Source organism: Aspergillus lucknowensis (genome assembly GCF_044049455.1).
Source record: "Aspergillus lucknowensis strain CBS 449.75 chromosome Unknown BJX67scaffold_90, whole genome shotgun sequence".
Classification (NCBI taxonomy): domain Eukaryota; kingdom Fungi; phylum Ascomycota; class Eurotiomycetes; order Eurotiales; family Aspergillaceae; genus Aspergillus; species Aspergillus lucknowensis.
The window spans coordinates 18,696-31,528 of NW_027263634.1; the positions used below are offsets into that span (position 1 = coordinate 18,696).

Genomic DNA, 12,833 nt, shown 5'->3' on the forward strand with positions numbered 1-12,833 from the left:
TGACTGGTTGACAACAAGGGAAGGATGACTCGAACGGCAGTGGTCGTCTTTTTCATGGGTGCCATTGGGCTATTATTAGGGAGTCATAACCGAGATGAGAGGTTCCATGGTTGGTCGAGTGAAATTGTTGGATACTTGCTGTGTGTGGTGGACATTCCCGTGGAACGTCTGGAAGTGGAAGAGAAGCAGAGTGGCCAGGGACAGAAAGGGGGTGGCGATGGCTCGAAGAATCAATAAACAAGAGAAGGATGACAGGACTCTGCTCCTTGCGATGAATACTCAGTCAACAAGCCTTGTGTGTTGTTGTTGCACAGAGAATGATTCAAAGCTGCACGTGTGGATGTGGGTGTTGGGTGGCGTCCCTTGGAACAGCCGCTCCATCCTTCATCTCAATCTTTGGCTGCTTTGCTTCGATAACATCGACATGAGCTGTCCTGCTAAACTGCATCGGTCGCTCTCATGTCGATCGCCCGCACACAGCGAATCAAGTACCAGCAGCAGCCGTGTCTGGAAAGACTGAGAGGAGATCAGAGCCTGAGGCAGCAAGCTCAGTCCCTCTCCCTGCTTTCGGCTGAGAACTTGGAAATCGATCTGCTGAACTCGGTGATGGAAGAATCGATCTCTCTCGCCTCTGTCCAACTTTAAGTCTTCGCTCTTTTAGTCCCTCGTTGCTTTTTCACGACCACTTCGATCCGTCCTGGCCTTTCGCTTGCGTCGATCTCTCGCTCTTTTATTCTCCCACTCGTTCCTCCCTTTCCTTCCTCTTCCTGGCCTTCGCCCCCCTGTGATCCCTTCCACCTCTCCAGGTCCAGCGCAGTCCTGATACCAGTGCTGGATATTGGCTGGTGCTTAATGGCTCCACGCCTCCTTGTGAAATATTAATACAAAGACCGTTGGAACGACCGAGTTCCGCGCTTGTCCTTCGTTTCTGTTGCCGCCGGTCAGCGCATTCCTCGCCAACCACGACGCGGTCGGTCGCCTTTTCGCTTCGACCCTAGCTCTCATCTCTACAATTATTGAGCTACAATAATTATAATATAATACACGATCCCGGGCTCAATCAGTCTGCTGCACCCGATGAAATGACGGCCGTTTGCACAGCGCCGAATTCCCCTCCCGAACTCTCGGGGTCCAAGTCCTCCAAGTCCTCATCCTTCCGATCCTCCTCGCGCTTATCCAGTTCCGACGGGGCCTTCACGGATGTCGGCAACTTTGAAGAAATCGGCCTGGAGGATGAATCCGGGCCTTATATGGAACCTTCTCCTGTCCCCTACGGTCGGGCTCCCCGAATTGCGCGCTCTTCAGCAGCGCGGATACTGGCTAAGTCACCAGCGACAACGACGCGTGATTTGGTATCCCCTGCATCGAGGAAACCATATAAGCCCGCTCAGGGCAGGCCCGGCCCTAAGCTGAAAACGGGCACACGAGATCTACAAACCCCACAGTCCTCGTCAAGATCTCGTCGCAATCGGTCCAATTCGCCTCTTCATCCCTCTCCTGGCTCGACCTTGTCTCCCTCAAGTCAAACCCTGTCTCCATCGCCAACCAGTGCCCGGTCTCTTGTCCGAAAGCCATCGTGGCAGCGTACCCGCAAGTCGCTCAAGGAACTGGAGGAAGAATATCATGATTCAGACGAGGAACTCCCGGAAGATGCTAGTCTATGGAACGTGCCCATTTCCCCGCGGCCGGCTGGGGATCGCTCCGCGTCCAGAGACCACAGTCCTAACCGGCAAAGTCCCGGTCCACAGCCTTTCCCTCTCTCGCATTCGGTCACCGAGATTTCAATTGCCGCATCCCCAGCCCGTCAATCCCCTGCTTCGTCTCGAGCAAATAGACAGATGGCACGGTCTAGCTCGGCAGGTCCCGAGCGAGGGCAGATCTCCCCGCGAAACCCACGCCTCTACTCCTACAATAGCATGATGTCCGACCTTTCAGAGGAAGCAAAGAACCTCACTCAGGCTCTAGAACACCACGCCGATGAGAACGACCGGAAGCGTGGTGACAGCCTTCAGAGTGGGCACTCTTCGCTCAGGTCTAGCGCCGAGTCTAAGAGAAGCTCTAAGGGCGCCATCGAGCTGCCCCCTGTGCAAAAGTCCAACATCATGATTGACCCACTCCCGATTAGCAAGGAGAAGGAGAAAGTTCTGACACGCACCCGTCCTAGCTGGCTCCCTCCAAAAGATCAGAAAGAGGAAAAGCGACACCTCAAAGAATATAAGAAAATGATGGAACAATCTCGGCAAGCAGACAAGCGTCGAGCTGCAAAGGCGGCTTCCGCCAAATGCGAGCGAGATAACACCAGGGAAACACTCCAGCAAATCTGGGACGACTATGTGTATCCCAACTGGAGTCAAGCTGTTGGAGAGACTCGCACCCGCGAGTTATGGTGGCGAGGTATCCCATCTCGCATCCGGGGATCAACTTGGGAGCGCGCTATCGGAAATGAATTGGCGTTGTCTGATGAATCATATAACAAAGCTCTCAAGCGGGCGAAAGACGCCCGCACCAAATCAGAAGGTGACTCCGGTGAGAGCAATAAGAAAATGATGGAGTGGTTCGACGCCATCCAGAGCGATGTCTCGAAAGCATTTCCGGACCTGAGCCTCTTCCAAGAAGGAGGCCCTCTGCGTGATACGTTGATCGATGTGTTGGAAGCATACGCCATGTACCGGAGTGACGTTGGCTACATGAATGGTCTTCATGTTAGTATCCTAGCCACTTAAGACAACAAACGGAGTATCGGACTAATGATTTGCAGACAATTGCCGCACTTCTGGTGCTTCAGTTCCCAACGCCCTCATCTGCGTTCTCGGCAATGGCCAATGCGCTGAACCGCCCTTTACCCGTTGCCTTTATGACCATGGACCGCGGTGCGATGAGTCGTACTTACTCGCTCGCATCCGCGACGCTCAGGTACAAATTTCCCCGCTTGTCCACTCATTTTTACGAAACGCTGCGCCTGTCGGACGAAGAGATCTTTGGACCCATGTTCCAATCGCTCCTCACCAATGGCCTCGATTTGGAGCGCATCAGCCGCGTCTGGGACTGCTGGGTATTTGAGGGCGACCGAATCATCATCCGGGCCGCCGTTGCGATCCTGGGATGCCTGCAGCCACAACTGTTCAGTTTTACCAAGCCAGACGACCATAGCCGTCTGGCGGTGAAAAACATCCTTGCCTGGGGACCACACGATGTGGGAGCCAAACCTCGAGAGCGCCGGAGCGCTCCCGCAGGCTTTGGTGGTGCACTGGTCAGTTCTAGCGTCGGCAACTATTGGATCTTGACATCTGCTGGCGACGAGGACGGGTTCATGAATGAGGTGCGAGAAGCTGGCAAAGTGCACGTCCAACCATGACCCGTCAATTTGACGCTGCTCTGATGGAAGACTCCTGGATGGAACGGATACGAGTCTCGGCACATGATTGGTTACTCAAGAGCCGGCTGTAAATAGATGCATTCTTAATCTTACCTTCCCTGCAATACTATGCTCTTTGTGTGGAACCCATTGGGCCCTTCGTAGGCTCGGCAGCAGCGGACAGGTTGGATGATGCATTTATGACTCAGCTGCACAGCTGACATCAGCGATCGAACAAGCACTGTCACGTGATTCCAAGCGTCGTCGCACCAAAACGCAGCTAAAAGTCGAAGAAACGACTATATTCAGGGCTCCAAAATGGAGATCAATCATCCCCAGAATCAAGATGGAGTGACGCAAACTCCAGAGCTTCCGCGACTCTTAGTAGTCCCCCGCTCAATTGCTCTTGTTCAAGCTTACTTTACCTGCCTGCGACTCCGGGAGTGAGAGTTACTTCCGGAAGTCCCGGAGGCTGTGCAGTGGAACCGTTTCTTACTCTGTTCCATTCTTGAGCTTCGTTCTTCGCCTCCTAAGACCCTTTTTTCTTACTTATTCTTCTTTCTCCGTCTCTATCATTATTATCATTAGTTTCCGGTGTTCCTTGCTTGGGATGTCTGCTCAATTCCCATCATGCCCTCTGCCTCATGTCGTTCAGGCGCCACTGCCATTGCCAATCCCAATGCCGGCGGGGAGCTGAGCCCCTCCGATAGCGAGGATGCGGGCCCTCCCCAACCGGCCGGTGCGGCTGACGAAGCCGACGGAGTGATCGGGGTGAGCATGGGCTACGACCAGAGTCGTCTCAAGTCCCGTTCTACCCCGGCCGAGGAAAAGAGTCGCATTATGGAGCGGAATGGCAGCTACTTCGACAACGAGGGGCTTTTCGCTCCGGATATCACGGAGGAGCCGGAGTCTTTTGCAGAGGAGAAGGATGAGGGTGTGAAGCCTACGGGACCCGCGCTTTCGAAGGAAAGTGCGCGGACGAGCTTCACTCGGTCTCTGCTGAAGAGCACGTTGCCATTGCGGCCGCGTGCGTGGTCCGGGGATAGCCAGACGAGCACCAGTACCTATCGCGGCCTGAAGAAGTTCTTTCCATCCCTGCATCTGAGGACGGGGAGCTTGACGCAGCGTCGTTCGCGCAGTTGGTCCTCGCGGCTTAACTTGGAGCAGGAGGTTGTACCGGCGTCTGCGTCGTCGAGGTCTCCGCGGGCTTCAGTTTCAAACCCCGACTCACCTGGTTCAAGTGGTTCGAATGGTGCGGTGGTTGCCCCAGCGGAGGACCCCATCGGCGAGCTGAAGCCGCTGCAAGCGCCGTCTGCGAAGACACCGGGTAAATACTCCTTTGTCCGCTCGAACTCGGCATTGAGACGATCGTCGTCGGACCACTCGCTGTATCTGCGCGCTTCCTCAACCGCATCGTCGCTTGAGCATCGGCCTCAGTACGAGCACATACATTCTCAGACAAACAGTCGGTTCAAGGCTATCAAGGATAGCCTGCAGGACTCCAGCAGTCGGTTGTTAAGCATGCCCACACTTCACTTTCAGGACCTGCGGAGCGATTGGGGATACAAGCAATTTCTCTCCGATGCAACTCATCGTCGGGCAGAGACGAACACGACCAATCAATCGTTCGGCTCGACCGCGACGGACGCTCCGCCGCACGAGGCGCGTGCGCATCGTGAAGACTCACCCCCGACGATGCCCTGGACAAGATCACCCCGCTCGAGCCTAGCTTCGACCTACCCCATCCTCTATGAAGCCATGAGTGAGTTAACCGGAGACGTGGTCATCATGGGTGGCTATCGGGGCTCGATCCTGCGGTCGGCTAAGCCGCCGCAGCGGCAGCTCTGGGTGCCGATGAAAGTCGGCTTGAATCTCCGCAAAGTGGACCTTGAGGTCGGTCTGACACATGAAGACGAAGAGCGTATGGAGGAGACCGTCATTCCTGACGGTGTCCTCTCTCATATTGGCCCCGTCGACATCTGCCGCCGGCTGCTCAAGCGGCTACAAAAGTGCGAAAACACCGTCCGTGGAGACCTACGCGTCCATAACTACGGTTACGATTGGCGCCTGAGCCCACATCTCCTCTCGCAACGTCTAATTCGCTATCTCGAGGGGCTGCCGTGTAATGCTCCTGATGTGCCACCGCATAAGCGAGGAGCTTGGGTCATCGCCCATAGCCTGGGCGGACTTGTCACCCGACATGCCGTGAACCAACGGCCCGAACTCTTCGCAGGCGTCCTCTACGCTGGTGTCCCCCAGCACTGCGTGAATATCCTGGGGCCTCTCCGCAACGGCGATGATGTCCTCCTCAGCTCCCGCGTCCTGACGGCGCAAGTCAACTTCACCTTCCGGACGAGCTTCGTGCTCCTCCCAGAGAACGGCCACTGCTTCATCGACAAGCGTACGAAGGAGGAATATCGCCTCGACTTCTTCGACCCAGATACATGGGACGAGTATCGCCTCTCGCCTTGCATTAACCCTGCAATTCCTATGCCAACATCCAACCGAACAGCCTCTTCATCACTATCATTGAAGGACAAGAATCTCCCCATCCGCAAACGCTTCTCGACCATACTCTCTAGCTCTTCAACTGAGGATGCAGGCATCGACACCCCAACCACAACCACGACTTCAACCGACAACAACCCCAACACCACCAGCACCCCAACAACACATCTCAAACCCTCACACGTCGCCCCAACCGGCGACGGCCTCGTCGGCCCAACCGCAAACCTCAAGGGCTCCTCCTTCATCTCCCCAACGAACCAACCCATCACAATCCCCCACGACGCCGCAAAGGCCTACCTAACCCGCACCCTTTCCGAAATCCGCCAATTCAAGTCCGAAACCCTCCCCAACCCGCACCACCAAACAAACAACAGATACCCGCCGTTCTCGGTGTTGTATTCGAAATCCGTCCCGACGGTCTACGGCGCCCGCGTCGCCTCCCGCGAGGGTATCAAGTACGCTGATGCATACGATGACCTTGCCTTTGCAGCTGGCGATGGCGTTTGCCTGGCTAGTGCGGCGATGCTCCCGAGTGGGTATAGGGTTATCCGGGATGGGCTTGTGAAGTCGGAGCGCGGGCATGTTGGGCTCTTGGGGGATTTGGAGGGGGTTGGGGCTTGTTTGAGGGCGTTGGTGCGGGGGAGGCGAGAGGGGGTTGGGATTCCTGCTTCGCCGTCTTGATGAAGCGAAGGGTGGGTTTTGTTGGTTTGTGGATCTGTTCCCCTGGTTTATTATTTTGATACCCCCATGTCCCTATTACACTGTTATTTTCACATGCGCTAGAGCATATAGTACGTAAATAGAGTGAGTTATTTATTTTATTGCATTCCTGTATTCTGCTGTTAATAGTTGAGCGACGTATATACATCCAAAATCACAGATTATACTGTGTTTTTGTATAACACGCAATATCCCCTTCAACCCCATCCAAAACCTCCCGTGGATGGGCCATAGCAATCTGAAACCAGCCCGACTCCTCAGCAGCAGAAGTCGTGACGACTGTCCTTGTCTTGCCAGTGCCGGGGACGGTAGAGAACCTGCGCTCTAATATCTGCATCATGGGGCGATCTTGTTTCCCATGTTTAGTCAGTCTTTACCATTTATCTCATCCACTCTAGACTTTTGTGCCTTTCCGCGCGAAGACTTTTCAACCAGTTGGGGGCATAAAAGCAAGAAGCAGTCCTCAAGGCCAAGAAATGGTGACAAGTCATATAGAAAAAACCAACCTAAAACAAGCAAGAAAAAAGTAATAAAGTAAATCAAAACAAACAAAAAAAAACCATCTATAAACCAACAAATCAAGATAAAGGCTTGATGTAGCACAAAAACTGGTGAAGGAAAGAAAGGGCAGGGGGAGGCTAATCCGTCCGCGAATTGGCAATAGTCAGCACCAGAATATCTGTCGCCCCGACTTTCGTCAACTCATCCATCACCGTTGCAATCTTCTTCTTCTCCACCATCGAGCTCACGGCAACCCAACCATCTTCCTCGAGCGCTGTAACCGTGGGCGCGCGCTTCCCCGGCGTGATGCCGCTGGCGGTTTCCAGACTGGCGCGGGGAATATTGTATTGGCAGAGGACAAATTTTTGGGCGGCTGTACGGTGCAAGTTATCGTTAGTATGCTACTAACCGAGTGATGAGAGTCAAAAAAGGAAGGACACACTGATAAGACCACGGATACGGGACGCGACCAACTCGACGAGCGGGTTCTGGGCGTTGCGGCTCTTGATGAGGACGGCTGTACTCTCGACAACAGTATCGATGGCCTTCAGGCCGGCGGCGCGCATCGTCTCGCCAGACTCTGCAACAGTTAGGTCTTCAAGCCCCTAGTGACAACGGGGGCAAGCGGGAACGCACCAACAAGATCAACAATTCCATCGGCAACACCCAGCGCACAAGCGGCCTCCACACTGCCCCCGACATACTTAATTTTCGTCTTCCCTGCTCCGACCGCAACGCCCTCCAATTGCGCGAAAAATTGTTCAGATAGCGCCGTGAAGCTTGTCACGACATTTTTTCCAATCAACTCCTTCGCACTCTTGAAACTGCCTTTCTCCGGAACCTGAACTTGCAGCTTACACCCGCCGAATCCCAGATCTAGTATCTCCTGCACGCCGGATACTTCGCCGGCTGGCAGACCGAGCTGTGCGTCATGTTCAGCGACCTGGTCGCGCCCTGTGATACCGAGATCGACGCGGCCCTCGCCAATGAAGGTGGGGATGTCGGCGGCGGGAAGGAAGATGAGTGCGATAGGCAGGTTCTTGACGAGGGCGATGTCAAGGCGGTTTTCGCGACGGAATTGGATATCGCAGCCGGAGAGGAGATCAAGGGTTGCTTGTTGGAGGCGGCCCTCTGTTAGGCACCGGAGATTGGGTGTTAGTTGGGGTATTTCGTCAAGAGGTTTTTTTTTTCCCTTGATGTGTAGAGGGTGTGACTCAGATGGTGACAAGGAGGAGGAGTTGGCTGGGGCACTTGCTTTTGGGGACTGCAAAAAGGAGTCTTCCTTCTAAGCTGAGACTCGGTTAATGCATGGACTGATGAGTATCTAAGCTTTAGCTTGCCTCAATTGACTTACTGGTTGACAAGGTCCATCTTGGACAGTCACTAAATTCGAGCGCGGGGTATCTTGAGATACTGAAATGAAAGTAAGGGCAATTTCCAAGGTTTCGCGAGCGTACAAATGGCTCAATTGGGTAGTTAAATTATTATACAGCCCCCGAACGAAGGAAGATTGGCGCCTGTCAAATGCTGAGGAGAGAAGAGCAGAAAGAACGCAGCGGAGCAGAAGGGGAGCAGAACGACTTGAACGAATTGCTACGGCAGGGCCGGAGGTAAGCCTGAGGCAGAACGCAACCCCACTAATGCCTCAGGCACAAGGGTTTCCAAGAACAGGTGCAGGATGTGACGAAGGCCATTGGCTGACGAATTACAGGTCTTCTATACTGTTCACAAGGCGTTCAATCGCGCCTTCGTCCGCTAACTCCATCGTCTCTCCAACTGCCGTGATCAGCCCCGCGAGTCGACGGCGACGGATCTTCTCTTCCAATTCCGCACTCTTCTGCTTGGCTATGTCTAATAATGGCGTTGGAAGGCTGGCCAGACGAGCAACATTCAACCCGTAACTCCGATGCGCGACGCCTTCCCCGATCTCGTAGAGGAAGGTGATGTCTTCGCCCGTTTTTGACTCGCTGAATCGCATGTGTACGTTTCGTAGCTCGTTATCGGGGAACGAGTGCGCCATAGATGCGAGATGCTGGTAGTGCGTGATGAAAAGAGTAAGGCTACGGATAGACCGCACCATGTAGTCGAGGACGGCCTGCGCAATCGCCACTCCGTCGTGGGTGGATGTACCGCGGCCCAATTCATCCAGGATCACTAGAGACCGAGGGGTTGCTTGCTTAAGGATGTCCGCTGTCTCGGAAAGCTCCACCATGAATGTAGACTCCCCAGCCAGCATGTTGTCGAAGGCACCCATCCGGGTGAAGACAGCGTCTAACATTCCGAGTTTCGCAGACTGCGCGGGGACATACGAGCCGATTTGTCCCATGATGGCTATTAACGCTATCTGGCGTACGTAGCTAGACTTCCCACCCATGTTGGGGCCCGTCACTAATAGCGCCCGTGTTTTGTCGCTCTCCAAGTCAATGTCGTTGGGTACATAGCTGTCGAGTAAGAGTTGCTCTACCATCGGATGACGCCCTTGCTGCACGTGGATACATGCCTCTTCCGCATACTCAGGCTTTACGTAGCCTGTTTGGCTGGCTATGGTCGCTAGAGAAATCAAGCAATCCAACGTGCCCAAGGATTGAACGCAGTCCCGGAACGTCTGGTAGCTGGCTGCTATCTCGGCTTGAAGGGCTAGGAATGCTTTGTCGCACGCGGCAGCAAGCGCCTCTCTATGCTGATCTCTCTGTCGAATCAGCTTGATAACCTCCGGCGTGTGAAACCTCGACAGCTTCTTTGTGCCGCTGATTTTGACCCACGATGCTGGGACTCGTTTGATCGCCGGTGAGTTATTTTCAACTTCAATCAGGTAGTCGATACCAGCAACCGAGACGTAGGTAACTTTTTTCTTTCCTATAGCCTCTCCCGCTTCAGATCGATGCTCCTCCAGCTCGTGCTCAATTGCACCGATCCCAAGCTTGTGCTCACTTATCTCCTCTGTCTCTTCCTCCTCGCGGAAGAAGGCATATTTGTCGTTATTTCGGGCGGCATGCATATTGATTTTGTCCAAAAAAGAGACGACATCGTTGAGAATTATAGGGAGGGATACAAGTGCTTGGCTGATCGCGGATGACGCGAACCCAGTATCTCTAGGAGACTTGACATCAGAAAACTCTTGTGCGATCATTTGCATGGTTTGCAGAATGGAGAGGAGTTCGGGCCGAGAGCACTATGACTTTTATTAGTCTGTAGAGAAAAGGAATTCCTTGCAGCTTACCTTCCCATAATATATCCGGATTAAGCCCTTTTCCAAGTCATGCTTGACCTTCCCAAGTAAAGACTTTATTCGCTCGACCCTGACAGTATTCTGCGGATCCTTCAATTCTTCCACAGCGTTTACTCGCTGTTCGAGTTGGCGTCTATCCAACAAAGGTCGTCCGACCCATTTTCGAAGCATTCTCTGTCCAAATCGGGTTTGTGTACGATCCAAAGTCCAGAAGAGGCTTCCTTTGGACGACTGATCGGTTTGATTCTGATAAATTTCAAGGCTCGTGAGCGTGTTACCGTTGAGAAGCATATGGGAGCGGGACGAGAAATGCTGAAAATACTTTGTCAGTTGGAGAACATGCTCCAGACCATATTCTGTCATGTGCTTGATCATGGCAGAAAGGCAGATTGTAACTAGGTCTGGTAGGTCGAGCACTTTCTGAAGCAGATTGCTAGCAATTTCATCGTCTGTGGTGCCCGCCGATTTAATTTTCCCAGCGTAGAAACTTGAGACACGACTGTGTGATTCAGCGGCCGCAGTCTTTGCCTTGGGTGCTCTCTCGACGCGGATTTGATCACCAAAGATATTCGTCTTGCTCCCAGATAGATGCTGCACAAGTTTCTCCGTAGCTTTCGAGAGCTCACCAACAATCAGGAGTTCGCAGGGAGCAATATGAAGCAATCTTGTTTCTATCTCGCTCCGCATAAAACCATCATCGAATTCATCGTAAACGATGTCACCGGTAGTTGGCTGCACAGCGACAATTCCGACATGCACCCTTTCGTCGTTACCCCAACCTCTTGCATTTGCCTCCGTTATGCAAAGGATGTAGCCAGTGGATGACGATCCAGACGTCCCAGCTGTAGACCCTTCCAGGCCCTCTATGTCGTCAATATAGGTGCTTTTGGTGTAGACGTTCGTCAATTTACGAACAAACGGTGCGTTGCGGTTGTCCCCGGCGGCTTTTAGTGCCGCAGTCTCCAGCTGTCTGACTACTCCGACTTTGTACCCAGCCGTGACGAGACGTTTAACGTGAACATGCAGTCTCGGAACAGGTATACTCGCGGAGGCGAAGCGGTCAAGGTGGGCTTCTGACGGATCTACATCGAATCAATACTCTGCCCACTCCTTAATAATTGGCGCAACTTACGTTCGTCATATCTGAATTTCCCCGGGATGCATACAATGCTAAGCTCCTTGGAAGCGATCCTCGCGTCTTCACCGAAGAATCGAAATTTGTAGCCGACCTCAACTAGTAGTATCGTATCCATATGTTTCCGTTTTATCTCAATAATCTGCTTCTCCATCGGCGTCAGTTTACTACCGCCTCTCTTCCCCGCTGCTCTCCCTTTCGACTGGATGGGTGGTGCCATTTCTTCGTCATCCTCACCCTCCGCAACTTCCTCTGTAGGAGTCGTCGCTTCATTAAAGCTGCGTCGGCCAATTCCGACGAGACAATCCGGGCCTCCGAGCTTTCGGACGAACTTTTGGTGCAGACTTTCCTTCTCTTTTTTCCGTTGTCGCGTGTCCTCAGTGTCTTGCTCGAGGGCCCCCGACGTATCCAGACCAACGGCAGAAGAGCTAGCAAATTTTAGAAGCTCAGTCCGTTGGCTGCTTGCAGGTTGCGCAGCGTGTTCAGTTGGGGAGGGCTCTGTCTTGGCCTCTGATGATCGTTGTTCTGGATTGAATCCATTTGTCTTTGATCTTTTTGGTGCCGGGATTACGAGATCCTCGCCGTCGCTTTCTACCAACTTATTCTCAACTTCAGGTTCATGCACTTCGTCGACTTTGGCGCTGGGTGCACGGCTGACTTTATTCGGCGGTTGTTGGGGAGCTAGGGGTTGCTTCGTGAAAAAGCTGGAGATGGTTGGTTGCTTCCGTTTCAAGTTTGGAGAAGACGATGCAGACGATTGAGACGAGGGTAGAGGCATGATTCGTCTTTCGAGAATCCGTTCGCGGATTCAGGGAGGCCAGCGTCCGGTGGTGACAGTGAGTCTGACCCGGGAAGCTTCTCAACAGGGATGCGCTTCCGAGCCTCTGGATACGAACGCGGTCCAGGGTTTAGAGAATCGGACCCATGGCAGAGGGCGGTCTGAGCAACTGGAGTTGGAAAGATTGTGCGGGGAATTTCTGAGCTCAATCTGGACCTTTGACTGTTTGGAGCTTGACGCGTGGGAAGCGGAGGCGGGCGCGCTCTTCACGCGTGGACATTAGCTTACCTCAGCAAATTCAAGCAACCTCCATGGAACCAAGCAACTCACAGGGAAGAACAAAGCTGCTACAGCCGAGCTAGTAACGGATATTGTTCCATTTTTCTGATGTATACCTCTACTAAAAGCAAGTGAGAGACTATAAGTCACTCGGGGACTGTCAGATGAAACCCCATAATCCTGACCAGTATGGATGCTGGAGAGCCGCGATCGCGACTTATATAACTAATACGCCATGGTGCAGCACCTGGCAATGAGGTGATAAGGCTCCACGAAGTTTAATCAAGGGCCCAAGATCAACAATTCGCCTCGCAATGCTATGCTTTAA

General features: G+C 53.3%; 3 protein-coding genes across 3 annotated transcripts; 2 read left to right on the plus strand and 1 right to left on the minus strand.

Annotated features, from left to right (window-relative positions):
* The first annotated feature begins 801 nt into the window (after positions 1-801).
* On the plus strand, positions 802-3,670 carry BJX67DRAFT_334282 (putative TBC domain protein). Its single transcript, XM_071027561.1, has 2 exons — positions 802-2,702; positions 2,759-3,670. The coding sequence occupies exons 1-2, from the start codon at positions 1,083-1,085 to the stop codon at positions 3,353-3,355; spliced, it is 2,217 nt and encodes a 738-aa protein (XP_070880565.1). The 5' UTR covers positions 802-1,082; the 3' UTR covers positions 3,356-3,670.
* BJX67DRAFT_392162 (uncharacterized protein) lies at positions 3,567-6,836 on the plus strand. Its single transcript, XM_071034904.1, has one exon. It carries the CDS (start codon positions 3,986-3,988, stop codon positions 6,542-6,544), a length of 2,559 nt encoding a protein of 852 aa, XP_070880566.1. The 5' UTR covers positions 3,567-3,985; the 3' UTR covers positions 6,545-6,836.
* A 1,491-nt stretch (positions 6,837-8,327) lies between these two features.
* Positions 8,328-12,566, minus strand: msh3 (mismatch repair protein MSH3). Its single transcript, XM_071027562.1, has 4 exons — positions 11,446-12,566; positions 10,305-11,395; positions 8,439-10,256; positions 8,328-8,374 (listed from the first exon to the last, which is right to left on the minus strand). Exons 1-3 carry the CDS (start codon positions 12,224-12,226, stop codon positions 8,790-8,792), a joined length of 3,339 nt encoding a protein of 1,112 aa, XP_070880567.1. The 5' UTR covers positions 12,227-12,566; the 3' UTR covers positions 8,328-8,374; positions 8,439-8,789.
* Positions 12,567-12,833: the final 267 nt, after the last annotated feature.